Source organism: Lygodium microphyllum, chromosome 3, assembly GCF_053477565.2.
Source record: "Lygodium microphyllum isolate KBCC chromosome 3, Lygodium_microphyllum_v1.1.10, whole genome shotgun sequence".
NCBI classification, from domain to species: Eukaryota; Viridiplantae; Streptophyta; class Polypodiopsida; order Schizaeales; family Lygodiaceae; genus Lygodium; species Lygodium microphyllum.
Genome location: NC_141137.1, coordinates 161,163,908 through 161,187,067, shown reverse-complemented (window position 1 = coordinate 161,187,067; position 23,160 = coordinate 161,163,908). Strand labels below are relative to the sequence as shown.

The window sequence follows — 23,160 nt, the reverse complement described above, 5'->3', positions numbered from 1 at the left end:
CTCTGCATTAGATTTTGCATTATGCAAAACTATAAATCCAAAGGAAATGACATGCAAAATGGAAAAGGCTATTCTTGGACTAATGGGCTGTTTGGAAGCATGCCTTTTAAGATAGGCTTGTGGATGCACCGAAGATGAAAAACTGCCAGGGAAACCTTACAACCAGTCCCCCAAAAGCTATTTACTGCTGAATAAAGACTAAACTAAATTCACCCTTAAACAGCATGCAAGGTCATGAGCCATCAAGGCAGTACCTCTCAGCATGGAAAGTTGCAGTGGCACTCAAAAAACTGAAGGGTGCAACAAGTAGAGTAATCCAACTAACACTTGAGGTTTATACCCAAATAAAAAGCACGCATGTAGCACTTAGAAACAAAGTTAACGAGACCTACTATGTAGACCAATGTGCATGATGAGAAACTTTAGTATCATATACAACTTTTCCTCGTCAAATTCTTGAGACAAACCACAGGAATATGGACCCCTCCACAAAGACGCTTGAGATTTCCTCTTAGAGCTTTTAGAATAAAATCAAGCCTTTTGCTTCAGACCCAGCACTTCTTACAACATGTGTTGCTTAGCTACATGGCTAATCCACTTCAATATCATCAAGTCTCAGGAGAAGCTCTACCTTTCCGTATCAGCTCTTTGATCTCCTCTGGAGATGGCAGTGGGTCACCTTCAGGAGGATATATTACATAAGAACGCTGTTTACATGACACACAGAAGGAATGAGACCAACACATTAAACATTCAATATATCAATTTTACAATTCATGAATTACAATAATCTGTGAAGTTGCTGAAATCTTACATTGCGGATGACCTTCTCTAGATTGTCAGGATTATTAGCAATAAGTGTCATCATGATGATCGGAACACCCACATAACATGCAAATTTGAAGACCTCGAGAACTCCCTTCTTAGTTCCGGTGGCTGACATGATTAATATCTGCAGGGCGTCAGAGGCGGTGGTGGACAGGGCGCCAAGCGAAGAAGGCGGCGGCAGGCGTAGGGCGTGAAGAACAGGTCGCGATGGATGTCGTTAGCGGCGCAGGGAACAAGCACAAAGAAGGTCGAGGAGGCACAGAACTGCAGGCGACTGGGCGGAACGCGAGCAGCAACTGGGCACGTCAGCGACTGGGCGGGACGTCACGCCGGGCAGCAACAGGGCGGAACACGGGCGCTTCGAGGGAGAGGGACTCGGCTTCACGCTGCGACAGCGCAGATGAAGGGGACAAGCGGGCGCGCAGGATCAGGCGAGGGCAGGGCGGCGCGACGCAGGGACGCCATCGTCAGATCTCGCGCTCCGCATCTCTCTCCAAACTCTCTCTCTCTCTCTCTCTCTCTCTCTCTCTCTCGTGCACATTTACATAAGGTTGCTGAATTAATGAATAACCAGATATACAAGAGGCTGTCTGGCCAGCATGCAAAACCGATATTCACCATGAGAAAAACAAAACCCCAAAAAACCATGAGTTTACCAGTAAGAAAATGAAGCTTGATGAAACCCTTCAACACTAAGAGAGTTCTGCCCAGTGCACCATCACCCACCAACAGTGATCAAAGTTGTGCAAGTAACCTCTAACCATGGACGCAGCTGCATCACAAATGACAATCCCTACCAATATCATAGAAGCCACCTACCGTAACAGTAAGCCTCTAGCACGACCAATATGACCATGAATTCTAGAGGCAGAGTCAAAATAAAAGCATCTCTGGTACACCGGATGTACCAAAGCCCAATCCAACACAAGAAATGAAACCAATCAGATTGCAATGTACAAGTCTAAGGTAATCTTCTTGTGTTGAATTGGGTTCAATTAGTAGTTCTTTGCAATGTCATTGAAGTCCAAAAATTAAACTCCCAAATGTGTCTCACAACGAGGCAAGAAATCAAAAGATGAAATCAATCACAACATATTGAACAAAAGACACAACGACCACAAGCGATCTTGCATAACAACACCATGTCACCATTAGAGAGGCCTTCGATAAGAAGGCTCCAGACAAAAACCTTGCTCCACTACAGGATCTTTGACTCCCATACATGTGGCAATCTCTCGCCATTTTTGTACGGCCGTCTCTACATGACTACACCTTATTAGTCTTTTCTATAGCTCACCCTTATCCTCTATCATCTTATGATATACTGCATTTGCTAAATGCTGTAAAAAATCATCAAGATGGCTGAAACCCCAATCTCGCCAAGGCACCTCCAAATTAGAATTTGGAACGCATTCTAAAAACTTGCATCTGCCTTGCTGGCACAAGGTATGTTTTTTATCATGCTGTCCAATTTTCTCCAATCTAGACCACACCAACCTGTGATTTCTAGGTATGTGAAAGTATTGTCACAAACAACGAAAAAAATGAAGACTTGACTAGCTGGAAATAGTAGAATCTCCCACTTCTTTTGACCTGACCTTGCTATTCTATTCAGCTTTTCTCCAAACAAGGAATTATCTAGCCAATGTAGCAATCTAGAGACTATTGGGTGGTAGAGCCCCCTGAGGTGAGGAGCAGCTATGGTGGGCTGCACCCATAGAAGTCTGAATATGTCTCATGACATCTGAGTGAGCGGGCAGCAGTGTAGGCAGCTGTCCAGCTGCAAAACTCATATGGTCATGGGATGTCCAATAACATCCACAGCTGGATGACTTCCAACAAGCAGGCAACCAGCAGGGTGACCTGTCCCACCAGCAAACACCAATACATCAGCTCCGAGAAGACCAGCAGCAGTGAAAACACAATGCTGGAGTCAAAGGTGGCAGCTGTAAGAGACTTTCAGAATGTTGGGCTGCCTGCTCTTGCACTAAATGCAAGGGGCACCAGGTGTCAGAGGCTGAGGACTGTCCATAAACAGCTGGGCAGCAGCAAAAGGTGGAAACACACATGTAGACAATACTGGAACAGGCCAGCTAGCGGTAGAACAGCAGTAGATAGCTAGGCAAGATGGAGAAGATATGCTAAAGTAGGAAGCTCTCAAAACCAGGTCAGCAATCTAAAGAGACCATAGTTGTTAGGTACGAAAAGTACCATACGGTACTGTACGATAAAATACGGTACTAAATAATACCGTAAGATTTTATAAGGTACCGTACGATATTAGCACGAAAAAAAATTTAACTTGATTATTTTGGTCTAAAGATAATAGAATAGATGTTTAAAGTCTAAATAGCCATGCTATTAGAGTATATAAGATGAATATATAAGGGTAACATGCCAAAACCTCATGCCACATGCTCAACGTGCACTACTATTACCTACAAGTTACAAGTACATAGATGAGAGTGCATATATCATACATGAAGGATCATACAAATAAGAGTAGGCTTGAGAGAGAAGATTGAGAAAGAGAGAGAGAGGGGCGGTGACAGAGGCGAGAGAGAGAGAGAGAGAGAGAGAGAGAGAGAGAGAGAGTTCAAGGAGAGAGAAAGAAGAAAAAAAAAGAAAGAAGAAAGAAAGAAAGAAATACATAGGCTTGGGGTGGGGGGGAGTGGCCAAAAAGGGCTAATTCTTTCATACTAAATCATACGAATACATGCGTATGATACATAGATGGGAGTGGATATATCATACATGAAGGATCATACAAATAAGAGTAGGCTTGAGAGACAAAAGGCTGAGAGAGAGAGAGAGAGAGAGAGAGAGAGAGAGGGTGTAAGAGGCTTGGTGGAGAGAGAGAGAAGAAAGAAAGAAGAAAAAAAAAGAAAGGGGAAAGAAAGAAAGAAACCTATAACCTTGGGGAAGAGTGGCCAAAAAGTGCTAGTTTTTTCGTACTAAATTGTACGAATTTGTTCGTACTACATACGGAGACAATCCTGAAGGAGACCATGGAAACAGCAGGAGCAGCACTTAGTGGAGTTCCATGAACTGAGATGGCCTCCAGAATGGGGTGTAGGTAGCAATGGAAGTTGAGAGTGCTCAAAGTAGCTGGCTGGAATGAAGGGATTGAAGGATGCACTCATGTAGACTCCTATTTGTAAAGGATTGGGTGTGCATTAAATGCACAATAATTAAGATTAAGTGCGAACTGTGGAAAAGAGTGATTCCCGATTGATTACAATTGAGTTGTGGAGATACGCTAAGGTTTACAAGACAATACATTGTGTATGACCATGACTGAAAAACAAAAAAACTCGACACTAATGCAAAAACACAAAACACATGGAAGAAGATAACAAAATGAACAAATAATGAATGGGAGTGTAGAGAGAGCTCAAGGACAAAGCTATCCAACAACTGGTGGCTCTCGTGGGAGCAGGTTTGAGGAAGGGTTGGAGTGTGAATGTCCATCAAAGACAGATCTTGAGTAAAGTGAGCACCATTCAGAGCTGAATCTCATGCAAATGTAGGTAGGCAGCAAAATGCAGCCTATAGGAGTGTGTCAGAGCAGTGTAGAACCTCTAGCACCAGCAAAACAGCACTCAGACCTGAGCTGAACCAAAAACGCAGCTGTTCAGCAATGACTTAGATCATGCCGACAGCTAAGAAGGTCAAAAAATTCCAAATGGACACCACATATTTGAGGTACTTTATGTGCCGGCCTTGGGGTAACATCTACGTTCAATGCACAAGATTTGTGCCCTCGGCCTCTTGGTCAAATTTGATGAGGATTCTTTTCGGATTCTTGATTGTGGATCGCAGTAAATTCTTTCTTCAAGTTATGAGAACGGAGTCTACAAGTCGCGGTCTTCTTCTACCTTGACATCTCTTATTCTTACCTCATAAACTTAGTACGAGCTTTGACATGTTCAGTTTGGCCACCTCAATTATGATTACCTTCGGAAGGCGTCGAAGGGATAGCTTGTTCAAGGTTTGTCGCATATTGTGGTGAGCCAACAGCCTTGTGTATCCTGCATCCGTGGAAAGTAGACTCATGATGCTGTTCCCAGCAAGGCTTCGAGGCAATCTTCAGTCCCCTTGGAGCTTGTTTCTATCGATCTTTATGGACCGATGAGAATGGAGTTCCTTCGAGGGAGCTTGTATTTCATGCTAATTGTGGATTATTATAGCAAGATGACATGGGCTTATTTCTTGAAGCTGAAGTCGGAGGCTTTCTCCAACTTTAAGGATTGGTTGCTCTTTGAGGAGAACCGATCGGGCCAGAAGTTGAACACCTTACGATCAGATAAAGCAGAGAATTTGTTTTTTATAAGCTTGCTCGTTTTTGTGCAGATCGTGGTATTCAACACGAGTTTGCAAATACAAACACCCCTCAAGATAATGGCATCTTGGAGCGGAAGAATCACAGTGTGATCGAGATGCCCCGTACCATGATGGAGCATCATTAGACACCTTAGTGTCTATGGGCTAAGGCTGTCGCTACCGTCGTTCACATCCTCAATCGTTCTCCTGTTTCCACTGTTGTTGGTATGACCCGATATGAGGTGTACCTTGGTGATGGAGCATCATTAGACACCTTAGTGTCTATGGGCTAAGGCTGTCGCTACCGTCGTTCACATCCTCAATCGTTCTCCTGTTTCCACTGTTGTTGGTATGACCCGATATGAGGTGTACCTTGGATCTAAGCTAGATGTTTCTTATTTCAAGGTGTTTGGGTGTAATGCTTATTTTCACATCCCGAAGACACAGCATGACAAATTTAAAGCGGCTTCCAAATGATAGGTTTTGGTGGGCTATAGCTCACAAAGTCTTAAGGCTACCAATTGTATGTTAAGAGATCTCAATGATAGCTAGGTGCCAACGACTATTCCTCTCGAGCCTGTGTCTCTTGAGGTCTCTTCTTCGAATAAGGAGCTTAGTTCTCAACCACCAGATTCACCAATTGCTCCCCCGCCGTCCATGGACCTTCCTGAAACTTCAGCAGATGGAGAGCGACAAGGCGAGATTCAGCCTTCCCCTCGTTGGACTCGTGACACTCTTCATGATGCCAAGATTAAGGGGGTCCCTGAGGAGTGGCAGCCGCAAGATGGCCTGCGGCGTTCCGACGGAACCAAGCACACCACACTGAGCTTGTTTGCACTAATTACTATTTGATGACCTGTGTCATGTAGAATCGGGAGCCCACTTCCATGAAGGAGGCCAGCATGATCATTGGCGGAAAGCAATGGAGCAGGAGCTAGATTCGATTGAGCGGAATGGCACCTGGTATCTTGTGCCGAAGCCTCCTCATAAGAAGATCAATAGAGTCAAATAGGTCTTCAAGACCAAGTACCACAGTGATGGCACATTGGACAAGCACAAGGCTCGCCTTATTGCTAAAGGTTTTGCACAGCGCCCAAGCATTGATTTCCATGATACTTTTGCCCCTATAACTCAGATGGCCACTATTCGCGTGGTGGATAGCCATACGAGATGGCCGGTCTATCAACTGGATGTGAAGTCTGCCTTCTTGAATGGGGAGTTAAAGAAGGAGATCTATGTTAACAGTCTCCCAGCTTCGGTTCTTCTAATGATAAGGTATACAGGCTGAGGAAGACCCTCTATGGCCTTAAGCATACTCCCCGTGCTTCGAAGAGAAGATTGACTCATTCCTCTGGGAGAAATTAGGGTATCGACGTAAGGATAACTTAGCAGACTATCCTCTAATACTGCAACTTTATCTAGATACCTTTCTATTACAGCCGACTTCAGTTTGGGCTCAATCACGTACAATAGAGCAGGGATCCGGTAACACTTTTACTTTGCCACTTGTGAAGAGTGTACAGTGCTGCCAGTATGTCTACCATGAGGCCACAACTAACTATTCTTTTTAATGGTCCTAAGATGAAGGTGACATCCTCCATGGCTATTTGAGCACGGTACCAGCAATTTTTCAATGTTTCTCGCGATGAAACTCTAAAATTTCTCTATAGCATTCTCTCTCATCCCCTAGCCGTCTCAAGTTATCTCAGCATTTTCCAACAGTTTGAGCCATTAGAGGAAGAGATTTTAATCGAACTCTGTTGTAAACCCTAATTTACACAAAAAACTAGGGTTTTGTCAACCGCCTCGAGATGCATGCTCAGAATTGAGGGTCTAGAACTTGCATTCCAACAACTGAAATTGAGAAATTTCAAGGAGATTCAAGAGGCCAACCAACTAATATTAGATTGGGGCTGATTTTGTCTTTCAAAAAGCAGGGTGAAGGCCAATCCCCAAGCAAACCAAGAGGCAAATTGGTTTGAAGGTTTGCTGATTAGTTTTGATAGTAAGAGGCACTTGGATTAGCGAAGGAGATCGAAAAATCTCAATTGTACTCCTTTCATTTGCAATATAAGATAAAGAAATATCACAAGGGACACCAATTTTGGGGCCAACAAGGTGTACAGGTTATTTACCACCCTATCGAATAAGGAAAGTTGATTTCATGATTTCCTTGCCAGGATAATATTAATTCCTTCGAATTGCTGGTACCAAGGCACCTGATTGAAGGTCAGAAGCTTTACTCTAGAGCTGAAACTATATTCGGGTGAGTATTATAGCAAGAATGTTTTCAGATACTGAGATGGAATCAAGCAAGGATGATGCCTCTCAATCTGAAAATTCACAAAGTGTTTAGGAAAATACAATGCTTAATCTTGGACAAGGTACGAAGCATGGGCAGCAAGCTGAAAATGAGAGAATTGGACAAGAGTTGGGTCCTCCTAGGTCTCTTGAAGTTGATAACCAACAAGAGAAAGAAGAATTTGATGACTTGTGTAAAGATCAGTTGATAACAATAGCTGAAATGTTAAAGCAATTGGCAAATGATGCGTAGTCCATATGCTTCTTGAACCCCTTAGAGGAGGGTAGCAAAGGCAAGAAGAGGAAATCATCTTCAAGAGCTTCGCAAGAGCAAGGTGCATGGAAGGTAATGCCAAAGCCTTCACTTGAAGCTCCCAAAGATGTTAATGAAGCAAAACAACTAGTACCTACGAGGCAAGGAATGCAAATGCAAGTCCGTCACGGAAGTATCAATCCAATGAATTTTGGACAACCGGGCATGCATGCTATAATCGGGCAGCCTGCATACTTTGGTAGTAGCACAATTTTTCGTGCTATGGTTGGACAAGGACCACATACAAGAATGTATGACACAAATCCCTTTAGTATGTAACAGCCAATGCATGGTATGCAAGGCCCAATGTATTTGGGTATGGCTGGAAATGTGCAAAACCCTATGTATGGTAGCATTGGCTTGATGCCTAAGGCACAAAGTAGCATGTTTGATAATACGTCTGCACCCGCGAATGCTTATGGGGCTCATGGTATTAATGCTAGTCATGCAAATACTCCGTACAGTGTTGGTCATGAGGAAAAATGCAACTAGTAATATATAGAAAAATGTATCTTGATATGGTTGGTAGTATACGAATTCCCATGCATAATCACATTGCAATGGTCAAAAATATTTCCTTATACATCTTGTGCTCCTAGCATGCCAAGCACACATGAGGGGCTAGTCAATTGGATGCAATGTTGCATATTAGTTAACTTGGAATTGCAGCAATGTGTACATATGCAATGCTTTAGGAAAAGAAAGACCTACAATCTAGTGGAGATTTCGAGGCAAGTAAAGTTAGAGGCAAAGTTTCCATATGATTCTTGATGAAGCTTCAACATTGTTTCACCAATGGATGCAAAGTGGATGGCTTGGCAGATCATCCTCAATTGTTGCAACTTTACCTAGATGCCTTTCAATCACAACAAACTTCAGTTTGGGCTCAATCACGTTAAATAGAGCAAGGGCTCGGAGTATTGCATGATGCTCAAGGGGAAGGTAGCACTTGCACTCCACCACTTGTGGACAACTCTTGTATATAGTGGATCTCGGATGTATTCAACATGCATCCAAGTCACTGTCAGATATACGCATATGAGTATAAGTTTCACCCGGGCACTAAAACTATACTGAGTTTCACCCGGGCACTGAAACTATACTTTAACATTAGTTTATGATCAGTTTGGCATGAGCTTTTGCCTCAATTTCAAATAAAAATTATGACAAGTTTCGGCTTAAATTTTTATCAGTTTGAAAACCATTTATGGTGGTCAATTTTGGAATCGGTTTTGCATCAATTTCTAATCAGATTTTGCAATCACCTTGTGATCAGTTTGGGAGTCACATTTGCAGCATTTTGTGATCAATTCTCAAATCAGCAAGTGATCACTTTATAATCATATTATGCTCAACTTTCAATGGTTTACAACTAGCTCCATGGATAGTAGCATGTGAGTAAATACCATTGAGAGTTTCAGCCATGGTTTATGCTAAAAATATGCTTTACTGTGGTTCTAAAGTGAGAACAGTTGAGAAACATGAGTTATGGATGTATGTCATGAGGACATGTATTTTTGAAACCTCACTTAACATGTGGATTAATTTTTAATCACATGATTAAGTAAATGTTACACATGTGAGGTGCAACTGGGGTTAGAGTAAATCTACGAGCTCAAGACCTGAGAAAATCACGAGATGTCAAAGGCAAAAGTTGCTATAAGTTATGCCGCACACGTACTTTGTGATATCTAGTGCCAGTTGTTGGCCTAGGTCATTCATTTGGCCATAAGTGTCAATTGGTAACACGAGAAGTGGCGTTTAATGGTATCTAACGCCAATCTAATGGTCAAAGATGGCGCGAAGACACTCCGGAATGGAAGCTGCCTAGCCAATTTAATTCTTGGCCAGTCAGATTATTTCTTAAAGCACCGAAATAATTATTAGATTAATTTTTAGTACAAAGACTGAAAAGTAATCTTTAATTATAGATAATGCTAGAAAAACCATTTGGGAAGGTTGCCACTTGTCAAAAATGTCCATGCAAGACTCAAAAACGTCTTTAGAAGCTAGAGAGGCATTTTTAGTGTATTCAGCTTGCAAGAGAGAAGCAGAAGATGCTGCTGGTCTGATTTGCAGCCATTGGAAGACCTTTTGAGATAGCCAGGGGCAGGAGAAGACCAATCAACAACTAGTGACAGCATCTATAGGCTATTGAGATAGGGCAGCAATAGTAAATGAATGATTTTCTTTAGTTCTTTACATCTACAAGCTGTTGAGATAGGGCAACAGCAGTAAATGACTGATTTTCTTCAATTCTTCGTGAAGAAAGTCTGAATTTTCTCCCTCCTCAGCATTCTCTCTCATCTCCCAGCCTTGCTCCAAAGATTGCAGCATTGAGATCACCAGAGGCTGAGAAATTTCAGATTTCTCTGTTATAAACCCTAATTTGCAGTAGAAATTACGGTTTAGCAACAGCCTCAAGAAGCGTGCAAAGAATTGAAAGCTCCAAGACTTGGATTTTTCAAGGCTGAAGGTGAATTTCAGCTAAAGCAGCAAAATTTAAGTGGAGGACTAGCCAGCCATTGAATTTGGGACATTTCCATCGTCTATGAAGTGGGTGAAGGCCAATTAATTGCCCGAATCAAGGCGCAAATCAGATTGAAGACTTATTGGTCACTTTGGACAACAAGGGGAGTTTAGATTGCAAAGGGAATCGAGAGAATCCCATTGTAAATCAACTTTTTCTTTGATAAAGCTAAAAAAATGTTGAAAGGGGTGCCACTTTTAGAGCCAATTAGGTGCATTGTCCAAGATCAGTAGATAAATTTCCATTTTCAGATTTGGATTTATTGTTTGTTGCTGCAATTAAGTTGTAATCAAGGATTTATCACCCATCCATGAAAGACGCTGGTTTCATGGTTCCATTGCTAGGATACCGTCAAATCCTTTGAATTGGTGAGCCCATGGTACTTGATTGCAACTTGGGACTATTGCATTATTGCTGAAATTGTTCTCAACGGTGAATTACAGCAAGCATGTCTTCACATGGTGATATGGCATCAAGTGGAGAGGATATATCACTCCTTGGCCAATCATGTGGTGAAGGGGAAAATGCAATGACTGATATTGGGCATGGTTCTCAACATGGACAGCATGCTGAAAATGTGGGAAATGACCCAAATGTTGGCACTTCAATGCATAAAGAGGCTGATGGCCAGCAAGGGGCTGAAGAATTTTATGATAGCTTCAAGGATCGAATGTGTACAACAGCAAATCTTTTTGCTGAATTGGCAAAGGATCCCCAGTTTACTCAATTCTTGAATGCCCCAAAGAAAGACAGCAAAGGCAAAGAGATGAAGACACCTTCTACAACTTCGGGACAGCCACAAGAACTGAAGGAAATCCCTGAGCCTTCTTTAGAACAGCTACCAAGTTGGTATTCGTGGGGCAGCAAGTGCAAATGCATGGCCAACTTGGTAGTGCCAATCCATGGGAACATGGGCAGCAAGGCAATTATGCACATGCAAGCATGGGACAACAAGGATACTTTGGTGGTGGTACCATTTTTCATGCTATGATTGGACAGGCACCGCATATGAGAATGTATGACACAAATCCCTACGGTATGCAGCAACCAATGCATGGCTCACAACACCCAATGTATCCGGGTAATACAAGTAGAATGTCTAATCCCGCGCATGGCAGCATAGGCATGATGCCTGGGCACAAAGCGGGCCATATGCATATGTATCGGCATCCCTAGGGACTGTTGGAGCACAAGGATTTGGTGCTGGTCATGTAGGTGCTTCAGATAGTGCTGGTTTTTATGCAAATACAGCCAATGCACCCTTTTTGCAACAGCCCATTTATGATAACTTGACTCCCATAGGTCAACCAAAGAACTATGATGACGGTGGCAAAAGCATGAAGTTTGAGCCTTTTAGTGGTGCACAAGATAGGCTGAAAGCACTTGTTTTTATTCAACAGTTTGATGCAGTCTATTCTGGAGGCAAGTTCACAGAGGCATCTAAGATACGCAAGGCAGCCATATTTTTAAAGGAAAATGCATTGCAGTGGTGGTCTACACTTCTTATTCAAGGAAAGTCACCTACCACTTGGGTCCAATTCAAGCCAATGTTTGCTTCAAATTGGTTGCCAAGTACCTTTGAAGTAGACATTATGACAGCTTGGAATCATTGAATTCCAAAGACTGCAAGAACTTGGATCAATATAATAAGGAATTTTGGGAATGCATTGTTGCTAGTTACTTCTTATCGCACAGTACCCCTCCATGACCAGGTGGAGAAGTATACTTGTGGTTTGCCAAAGGTATTCGGGATTTTTGCATTAAGTCCACTATTTCCAGTATGTCTCAGCTTGTAGAAACTGCTACTATAGCCGACACATTGCTGTGTGGAAAGGATGCAGAATTCCACGATGATGATGCCGAGTCACATGTCAAAGAGGCAAAGGCTGAGATGCACAACGTAAGGAGCTGATGGCTACAAATAAATGCTATATTCGTGAATAGGAAGGGCATATAGCATAGACCTGTCCTAATAAACAGCAAGCTAAATAGAGGGTGGTAAGAAAGTACCCTATTTTGCACACAAAAGATAAGATCTTTGAGTTTGATCGCTATGTGGAAAGCATGGATGTAGCTTATCAGAAGGTTAACTATGTGCTTTAAAGATCACAGGATAAGCAAAAGAGAGCAATGATCGTCATAGATGTGCTTTGCACTTTGCAGAGGGTGATTATGTATTGCTGCGAATTGAAAAGACATGGCTGAAAAAATTGAAAGGGGAATCTGTCCTTGTTGTAAGTGTTGGAGAGGATCGGTGATGTATACTATAGGCTGAAATTGCCTACACACTGGTGGATACACAATGCCTTTCATGTGAGCTTGCTTAGACCTTTTCATGGAGATGTGCTAGAGGATGTATTGTTGAAATTCAATCGGAGGTTGAAGAGCTCGATGAAATATTGGTTCAACAGAGCAGATTTTGGCACACAAAGAGAGGAAGATTAGGGGTAAGGGTTCCAGAAGGTACTTGGTGAAGTTTCAGAATTATTCACTAATGGATGCCAAATGGATGGAGGAGGATGACTTGGCAGACCATCCTAAGTTGTTGCAGCTTTATCTTGATGCTTTCCAGTTAGAGCTGACTTAAGTTCGAGCTCAATTAGATTCAGCACAGCAGAGGTCCAAAGTATTACCTGATGCTTGTGAGGGAGCTAGCACCTCTGATCCTCAATAATGGACTGCTCTAGAAGTTGTGGATCTCGAATGTATTCAAAATACATTCAAGGTACTGTAGCTGAACAGTATGTTTGCCAGGAGATCTCTATTCAATGTACTAGTCACTATGTTTGGTATGCAGATCGGTATGGTTTTTACTGTAGCTTTGAAACTGTACATTTGCATCTGTTATGCTCGGTGTGCAATCAATTATACTTGGTATGGCATTGGCTATGCTTGGTGTAGCATCAGTTAATGATCATCAAGGGCTGATTATCGAATGTTGGTTTTCAACGTATGATCATTAATAGTCAGTGGTATTCAGCTCAGTTTTTGATCAGCTTGAGAACCGTTTTATGGTCACTTTTTGGATCAGTTTTGCATCAGCTTTTGCAATGAGTTTGTGATTAGATTGGGGTCACATTTGCAGCAGTTTGTGATCAGTTCTCAGATCAACAAGTGATCAGTTTATGATAAGATTATGCTCAGTTTTCAATGGTTTACATCTAGTTCCATGGACAAAACAGCATATGTTATGATGCCATTGATGTTTCAGCCATGGTTTATGCTTGGTTTTCGCTATACTCTGGTTTGGTTTTGCCAAATGAGTTGAGCTCATGAGAAATGGACATGTCACATGATAATCTGGCAATGTTTTTGAGATTCTTTGTGAGTCTGATATTATGTTATGTTGGCTGGTAATTTTTAGCATATATTGGGCATATGGAATTGTTGAACAGCAGTGTGCAATGTTGTGTTGACTATGATGCCCTATGGAAATTCCAGTGTAGTACTTTGCTTTTGATACATTTGGCAATGCAATCGAGGACGATTGCAAGGATTTCAAGGGGAAGGGCTATCATGAGGACATGTATTTTTGAAATCTCACTTAATATGTGGATTAATTTTTTATCACGTGATTAATTAAATGTTGAACATGTGAGGTACAACTAGGGTTAGAGTAAATTTACGAGCACGGGATCTAAGAAAATCACGAGATGTCAAAGGCAAAAGTTACCATAAGTTATGCCGCACAAGTACTTGGTGGTATCTGGTGCCAATTGTTGGCCTAGGTCATTCATTTGGCCATAAGTGTCAGTTGGTGACACTAAAGAAGTGGCGTTTAATGGTACCTAACGCCAATCTAATGGTCAAAGATGACGCAGAGACACTCATGAATGGAAGTTGCCTAGCAAATTTAATTCTTGGCCAGTCATTATTTTTCAAGGCACCGAAATAATTATTAGATTAATTTTTAGTATTTAAAGATTGAAAAGTAATACTTAATTATGGATAATGCTGGAAAAATCATTTGGGAAGGTTGCCACTTGTCAAAAATGTCCATGCAAGACTCAAAAACGTCTTTAGAGGCTGGAGAGAGGCATTTTTAGTGTATTCAACTTGCAAGAGAGAGAGAGGAGATGTTGCTGTCTGATTTGCAACCATTGGAGAACCTTCTGAGGCAGCCAAGGGCAAGAGAAGACCAATCAACAACAGGTGACAACATCTACAGGCTATTCAGATAGGGCAGCAATAGTAAATGACTGATTTTCCTCAATTCTTTGCATCTACAAGCTGTTGAGACAGAGCAACAGCAATAAATGACAGATTTTCTTCAGTTCTTCACGAAGAAAGTCTGAATTTTCTCTCTCCTCAGCATTCTCTCTCATCTCCTAGCCTTGCTCCAAAGATTGCAGCATTGAGATCACCAAAAGCTGAGAAATTTAAAATTTCTCTGCCGTAAGCCCTAATTTGTAGCAGAAATTAGGGTTTAGCAACAGCCTCAGGAAGCGTGTCAAAATTTGGAAGCTCCAAGACTTGGATTTTTCAGGGCTGAAGGTGAATTTCAACTAAAGCAGCTACATTCAAGTGGAAAACTAGCCAGCCATTGAATTTGGGGCATTTCCATCGTCTATGAAGTGGGTGAAGGCCAATTAAGTGTCTGAATCGAGGGGCAAATCAGATTGAAGACTTGCTGGTCGCTTTGGATAGCTAGGGGAGTTTGGATTGCAAAGGGGATCGGGACAATCCCATTGTAAATCAACTTTTTCTTCAATAAAGCTAAAGAAATGCCTAAAGGGGCACCACTTTTAGGGCCAATTGGGTGTGCATTGTCCAAGATTAGTAGATAAATTTGCATTCTCAGATTTGCATTTATTGTTTATTGCTGTAATTAAGTTGTAATCAGGGATTTACCACCCACCCACGGAAGGAAGATTGGTTTCAATGTATCCCATGGGTTTCTAGTGACAATTCTAGATTGCCTTTCAGACTTATGTCATGTTTATGCCGGCTGAAAATTTCAGTAAGGTTTAGGGCATGTGGTATGGTTAGATAACAATGACCAATGTTGTTACTGTGATGCCTTATGGAAATTTCGGTGTAGTATGCATTTTAATTTATTTCATGGTAACAAGCCAAGGATCTCGAGATATCAATTGGTGCTAAAGGCAAAACTTGTAATAAGTTATGCCTAACAGGTACTAGGTGGTACTCGGTGTCAGATTTGGGCCTAGACCAATTTATTGGCCACTAATTTTCAAAGTAAAGCAGTGCAGAAACATATGACCAAGACAACGAGTGAATAGAGAGAGAGAGAGAGAGAGAGAGAGAGAGAGTGAAACGCAGAAAATCTGCAGTGAAGAATGCTCTATAAGGATGCAGATAGCCTGCCTTAAGAGTAAAACACGGCAATAGAGGGTCTCCCAACTACAACACACAGCATGCATGAGCAGCAGACTACTTGTCGCCAGATGCCGGAAGGGGCTAAGCAACAAAAAGCAAAAGCTCGTGTGAAAAACAACAACTCCATGAGCAAGGCGGCATGTCCAAACAAAACGCAAAAGTGGGCTATACCATAAGATGAAAACACAAATGTGGATGTCATGGATACAAGTAGGCAGCAATCCCAAGCAGTGTGGCAAGCTAGGCGACAATCAACTAATAGTGTCAACAACTCCAGAAACAATGGGCGGCAATCAAACAGCTTCAGATGGTAGCACTCGGACCACTCTTGCAAGTAGTATCCACCAAGTGCTAGACACCCAAAGAAAGAAGAGTCAAATGGATGGATAGAAGACGATTGAGTGTGTGAGAAAAAGTGATTGAGTGTGTGAGAAAGAATGAATGACAATGTGAATGGGGGAGGTCAATGCCTTATTTATAGGCACAAACAATCTCGAGTGGCACCCCAAAATGTGGGCACCCAACTCTTTTGGGGCTGTAAGTGCGAATGAATTAATGAAAAGAGATACAATTAATGAATGGGTTTGTCAACACTAGTATGCTTAAGGGAGATTCCCCACACAATTGAACCGATAGACGAGTGTACCACACTCATGGATACGTGGAAGGTGCATAGTGAATAGGTGACATTCCTAGCAACAAAGCACCAAGATGTAAAGTCATACACCTTGAAGTGTTTAATAGTAACCTGAAGCCTAAGTGTGAATCAAAGACAATGTGTGCTAAGACAAAATACTTGATAGTTGGCCAAAGTAGGGTTTTAGATGCAATACAGATGAATCTAAATGTAAAGTCATAAGTAAAAGAGAAGAGCATGGATTGTGAGGGTGAATGTGAAGCACCAACCCCAAAGTCAAACAAAACGTAAAATAATGGATTATCTAATGGAACATCTCTGACCATAAGAGTGCTCTTCTAATCCATATTGATCCCAAACTTGGTCTCCATAGCGACTTACACTTGATCCCTACATAATCAAGATCACACAAAATTGGATTGCATAAACTTGCCATTGGGCTTGACTATGGTTTATTGCAAAGCCAAGGAAGCGAAACACGAGGCATCAAGAGGAAAAGCGCAAGGCGGGAAAAAGGTAAAGCCGCCCTATAAGAGAGTGGGCCTAGAAGAAATCTAAAAGCATGGGAACAACCACCAGGAGTACAAGATGCAACCTTGGAAGCTGCAAGAAGCCAAAAGCAAGAAGGCGCACCTTTAAATATAAAGCCGCACCCAAAACCTCTATAGAGAACACTAGGCTCCCTCCTGTACAATTTGTAACCATGAACGGGCGGTAGGACTAAGCTAGGAAGAGAGAAGGACAATGGGAAAAAGGGCCTATGCCACGGCCGGCCATGTAAGAAAAAGGGGATAAGGGGATAACCGCCCAAAAGAGATTTAGGGTTTTGTATATAAAGTTCAAAAAGTGGATGAGAGCTCATTCTTTGGTGTGTGGCAAAGTGGACTCTTCTTCTCTCCTCTTGCTTGCTTGTGAGTGCTTCTTCTTCTCTTCTTCTCTCCTCTTGCTTGCTTGTGAGTGCTTGAGGGAGGGAGTATATGAGAGTGAGGGATCTTAAACGTGAAGCCCTCCCCCTTCTCCTCTCTTCTTCTTCTTCTCTTCTCTTCTCTCGTCTTACGCATGGCTATAGAGGATGGAGCTTGAAGGAAGAGGCTTGAGGATGCTTGAGCATGCATCACGAATCGTGGAGCTATCGGAGTGTTTGAGAGAGAAAGCAACTCAATCGGGCGTTAAGGTAAGCTCACTGCGCTCGTAGAGAGGGATAGCGCGTCGACTATGTGAGAGGTAGCCATTAGTGCTCGCTTGAAACGCTTGGCCAATAAGAGGTCCATCGGTCTTAGCAGTTGAGCTTGAGCTCGCCTCTACATTTTGGTTTCGTTGCCGGGACCAACGGATTCAAGCTTGAGCGCCATAGTTGTCAGGTACGAAAAGTACGATACGGTACGGTACGATAAAATACGGTACTAAATGGTACCTTAAGATTTTATAAGGTACGGTACGATATTAGTACAAAAAAAAATTAACTTTATTTTTACTAAAACTATAAATAATAGACACACATGTTTAAAGTGAAACTAGCAGTGCCATTACAAAATATACTGAATACATGAGGTAAAAAGCCCTCGCAATCACATGCGAGCAGCAAACGTACGAGCAACGCCGAACGATACAGTGTACTGGATACATCATACAATCATCAATGAGTGAAACTGGATACAATCATCAGTGATAGTACTAAGTAGATACAAAAAGGTGAGACTCGAGAGAGCTGAGGCCTAGAGGCTAGGATGACTCATGAGGCATCACTATCATCAGCATCATCATCATCATCATCTGAGTGCTCATCAAGAGAGTTTGAAGATGACTCCTCGTCATTGAATGATGAGGCACTCTCATACTCATCCGCACTGATAAGATTACCATCATCATCAAATGATGGCTCCCTAGGCAATGACGGTCTAACTGTAGACAAGGGGGAAATGTCATCATCAGGAACTGGACGAGAGCTACTAGAGCCCCGCATCATATATGTTTGCAAACCACCTGAACCACCCCTCCTCGATCTCGAAGAGGGTCGAATGACCATGCCCTTGCTGGCAACTCGAACTCCTCGCCTACGAGCACGCTAACTACAAGCGTCACGGGTGTCTGCTGTTATAAGCTCTCTATAGAGCTCTACAAAGATTTGCTCCTCATCGACCTCCTGATGTACACTCACAAGAGTGTCGCCCGTCAACTTGAATGTATCAACATTCACCTACACAATGCACATAAGATAATAGATTATAAATACTAAACTGTTGAGTATAATACTATAAAGTAACAAGTTGAAACCGACAAATTTAAAAATTAAACTTGACTTATCATTTTATGGTTAGGTATTTACCTGCTTTGGACTACCCATACTCATCATGGCCTTCATCATGCGCAAGTTAGTGCGGCAATAGACTAGCTGCTCTAATTGTCGTGTGCTAAGACGATTGCGAATCTTCATGTGAATGAGAGAATAGGCACTCCAGTTTCTCTCACATGCACCCGAAGAGCAATCCTACGCAAGGACTCTCATGGCCAAGGGCTGAAGAGTCTCCAGCACATATCCAAAATTTTGCCACCAAAATAGGGGCTTTACAAGTGACTTCCTTCTCCAACAAGTGGGAGAAGAAAATGCCACATGTCCTCTCTGATCTGCATAGCATCCAAGCTCCTCTAGGACTGTGTTGTGGTCATCTATGGGGACCACATGAGTCAAATATGCAAGCTGATCTGACTGGAGCTCTCTGTCATCCATGATCGCCGGCGACTTGTAGGCCGGATGCACCAATGCTGCAAAACCATGGATGGGCCTATGCATCCATGTCCATCTCCTCTTTGCTATCTCTATGATGTATGCACGCTGAGAATCTGTGATCATCATGCAAGCCCGTACCTCCACCAATGCCGCTCTGAAGAAGTGAACGAGAAGGCCCATGGTGGACCCCTCACAATCAGTCATGTGCAACACCCTATAAAAGGGAGTCACGGCAATCACAATGGCACAGACTTTCTGCCAAAACTGCTCATCAAGGCACAGCCGCTGCATGGCTTTCGCCTCCTCTGTCTCATGCTCATCCCACTCATTCCATAGAGTGGACACCACTATTTGGCGTAGGGCGGACCGCACCTCATAAAGCCGCTCCAACAATAACCACATATAAGCAAACTGAGTTTAAGAAGGCTTCTTCAACTCAAGTTTGCTATGCTCGCGATACATCGCAAGCACCTTCACCTTCACCATGAAGAAGGTGACAACAGATGTAGCCTTGTACCACCCTCTTCACCCATTTTAGCTTCTCGATGTCCTCCATGAGCAACTCCAAACAATGACTTGCACATGGAGTCCACACGATCGAAGGAAACTCAGCCTCAAGCAAACGGCCCATGCGCCGACAATTGAATGCATTGTCGGTCACAACTTGCACCACATTCAACGGGCCCACCTACAAGCACATCATACATGGCACAAATTATAAAAGCTTTGGGGAGAGATGAATCATGAATCACGACTTGAAAATTCTAATTATGATTCATAAATAATGAAAGAAACTTTAAAAAGACAATGTGTACCTCAATGATAGCTTGCCGAATGTGGCGGTAGATGAATGGGCCGGTCGTTTTTCTTCCCCTCTTGTCGGTGTCTACGGCCCGCAAAAAATATGTGCCAAGTGGACATGAAACAAGTATGTTGATGATACCCCGTTTCTTACGGTCACTCCATCCATCTGTGAGAATGGAGCAACCGTATTTTGTCCATGCGGCCCGAATAGGATCAAGGGCTTTATCAATCCTCTCCTCTTCATCAATCTTCTTCGTCCTCATATCATTGTATGAGACGCCGCTCCATCCTTCACATGGGCCCACATTGGTGATGGTTCTCACCATCTTCTTCCATTGCTCATGCTTTAGGATGTTGAATGCAAGATTGCACTCGATCACCGTGCGTGCAATCTCAACATCGGCTTGTCGTTGCCTTTCTCTAAGAAAAGCAACCGATCCACGTGTATGACCGGGAGCTTGAGAGAGAGAGGATTGCCTCTCCGGTACCGTGTGAGCCTCTAACCTTTGCCTTTTGCCAATGCCAAAGCCCGAAGCGGATGTGGAGTCGGCACCACCAATGGTGGAGGCCTCACCGGCATCGGTCAAAGATAGGCCTACATTTGAGGCTATCTCATAAGTAGGCATAGGTGTAGATGCCGCCGTCGCCGATCTGCCACCTCCTCCTCTAGTGGATCCCCCTCTCATCTTGGCGAGAATCTCGTCCGCAATGTGTTGAGGAATCAACTTGCACGGAGCGACTTGCCCCCCCATCTTGGAAAGATGTTGGAGAAGCCAGGTTGCACCACTTGTGTAGCTCTTCCTGCAATACTTGCATATCCAATTGTGGGAGTTGGAATTCTTTGTGTCCCTCTCCACATGGATGGCGTGCAAGTTAAAGGCCTCATGCTTCTCACGTGTCATGGTGCCAAGGCGAGGCCAGAGGCCCGATGAAGAGAAGAGAGTCGAGACTTGTCACTCCGATCGGCAGTGATGCTTGAAGAGGGAGGGGATGGGGGGAAGAGGAGAGAGTGAGATAATGCTTGAGCCTTGAAGAGGGAGGGGATCGAGGAAACTTGGAAAGTTGGAAGAAAAACGAACTTTGAAAAGGGAGAGGATGGGAGAAAGACTCAAGAGAAGAGGGGAAGAGGAGAGAGGAAGAGGGAGCTTGGAGGGGATGGGAGCTTGATGCAGCCTTGGAGACTTGGAGACAAGAGCGAGGGCTGAGGAGAGAGTCGAGACTTGCAAGAGTGTGTGACATGTCACATGTGTGTGTCGCAAATGATCAATCGTACCCAATTTGCACCTTTTTCCCAAGCCCGTTTCGCGCGGAAACTTCCTGGATAGCTCGCCTTGTCCCGCAAGATACGTGGCCAAAACATGCTTAAAATATTGTACGAAACAATACAAAACAATATGGATACGTACCATATGGTTCGTATGGTACGAACCTGTCCATTTGACGTACGAGTGCAACCCTATTGAACGCTTGCGCACTTCAAATAGAGCATCGAAGTAAGGGTTTCATTCCCGATCCGAAGCTTGAGATAGATAGGAGGTTTTGGGTTTTCAAATCCATGCTACAAATATTTTTGGTTTTTGGTGATTGGTTGAGTAGGAGAAATCAGTTTAGTACTTTGCTTTTGGATTTTGTTGTGTTTAGAGTAGGATAGGAGGGAGAAAATGGAGTGGGAAGCTTAAGGTTCACTGCTGTAAAACAGTCCTGAACAAAAATGGGAAAAAAAGAGTGCTCAGATGCCTCGGAGTTACAAGTGGAGTGATCAGGAAGGCTAAGGTGCTGGCCAGCAAAGGTTTAAGGTCCCGAGTGATGCTAAGCCGCCCATCCCTAGGATGGAAATAAATCCTATAGGTATCCCTAGACCACATGGACCACCCACCCACCGAGTGACGCTCCAGTCCACTATGTGGACGAGCCTAGCGGCGATGAGCCTTATGTAAACCCATACGTGTCGTATGACGAGGAAAGTAACGCAATCCTTATGGACTACCGACCAATGCTTGTGATGGCATTATGTAGGGGGAGAGGCAGAGGCCTAGGAGCACAAACCCAAGAGCCCAGATCGTATGTTGGACTTGCGGTCACCCAAGACACATTTCTTTGTGTTGCCCCGAGAGAGAGCAAGCAAATAGAGATAAGGCTAACGTGAGATACGCTAAGTGTGGAATCACTCACCTCTTTGTCGATTGCCCTAGGCGGAAGCCATCCTCTAGTTCGGGAAACAAGCCATCGGTTCCATCAGGGTTGTTCGGTGCTGAGACACTCGATGAGGAGGCCACGCCTATCCCGTTGCATGTCATGACCGTGCGCAGATGAAGTAGGCCAGCATATCATTGCCAAGGCCTAGCAACCTTGACGTAACCTCAATTGGAAAGAAGAGCTCGAGACGAAGGAAGAAAAGACCAAACGCAAAGGTCGCCCTCAAAACCAAAAGTGCCACAACACTGCCGGAACAACGCATGTACCATCTTGGCTTGGAGTTGGACTTCGGGATCCGGAATATCCGCCAAGCTGATGCCGTCGTTGGTGTGGACCTTTACCTTGTCCATTCCTAGCAATGCATATGCATCCCTCTTCGGCTTTCTCTCTACTTTATTTGCCAAGCCCAACGCCTTTTCCACCAGTTCCGGGGCCAACTCAATCTGCACTTGACGAGTTTCCAACGACCTGTTCCTATGGAAAGTCCTCGAGAACTCTGCATAGTGGAAGTAGTCCACCCCCAGGCTTACTGCTTCCACGTATTTCTGTAGACTACATTGCTCGATGATCTACATCACAACCCGCTCTTCAATGGCCCACGTCTTCTAGGTTGAAGATATGTCGAAACTTAAATTGGTTGAAGGCTCGTGTTTCCACTGAAAGCCCATATTTTGCTTGTTCTTCTTCTGAAAAAGGCAATGTGTCAGCCTTTTCTTGGCCTGCCATGATGGGTGCATGTCATGTAGCCATATTCACTATTAGTGTTTTTTAGAATAATTACAAGCAACAAGAACCGACTACATCCTTGCTAAACTGAAATGCTTGAGTACAGAAGTAGGCTTTTTTTTTAATAGTCTATTGATTTCAAATTTTATTGACATTTTCCTCAAATACAAGTTGTTGCATTCTATCCTTGTAACAAGATTTTGGGGACCCATCGCAGTTTGACCGTGCGTTGTTTACAGTTTTTGTATGTTATAAGTCACCACATTCGGGTCTATCCCACTGGACTGCACCTCTTGTTCCTGATGCCGTTGCATTTCAGCCAAGATGGACCCACACTCGAAACCTAGGAAGCCAAAACAGAACTAGAAACAACGACGCACGGTCAAACCACGATGGGTCCCCAAAATCTTGTTGCAAGGGTAGGATGCAACAAC

General features: G+C 43.3%; 3 protein-coding genes across 3 annotated transcripts in view; all 3 read right to left on the bottom strand.

The window, feature by feature from the left end:
* Nucleotides 1–312: 312 nt before the first annotated feature.
* LOC148039092 (uncharacterized) overlaps nt 313–23,160 on the bottom strand; it is a 28,326-nt gene continuing 5,478 nt past the window's right edge. Inside the window, exons 2-3 of the mRNA XM_087674979.1 lie at nt 815–1,214; nt 313–707 (exon numbers count right to left, since the gene is read on the bottom strand). Coding sequence (XP_087531105.1) covers nt 609–707; nt 815–943 — 228 coding nt within the window. The 5' untranslated portion in view covers nt 944–1,214 and the 3' untranslated portion in view covers nt 313–608. The remainder of the gene's footprint in view (nt 708–814; nt 1,215–23,160) is intronic.
* On the bottom strand, nt 18,053–19,486 carry LOC148039094 (uncharacterized). The gene is made up of 2 exons (XM_087674978.1): nt 18,599–19,486; nt 18,053–18,469 (listed from the first exon to the last, which is right to left on the bottom strand). The coding sequence occupies exons 1-2, from the start codon at nt 18,704–18,706 to the stop codon at nt 18,338–18,340; spliced, it is 240 nt and encodes a 79-aa protein (XP_087531104.1). The 5' UTR covers nt 18,707–19,486; the 3' UTR covers nt 18,053–18,337.
* On the bottom strand, nt 19,765–21,875 carry LOC148039093 (uncharacterized). Its single transcript, XM_087674977.1, has one exon. The coding sequence runs from the start codon at nt 20,704–20,706 to the stop codon at nt 19,765–19,767; it is 942 nt and encodes a 313-aa protein (XP_087531103.1). The 5' UTR covers nt 20,707–21,875.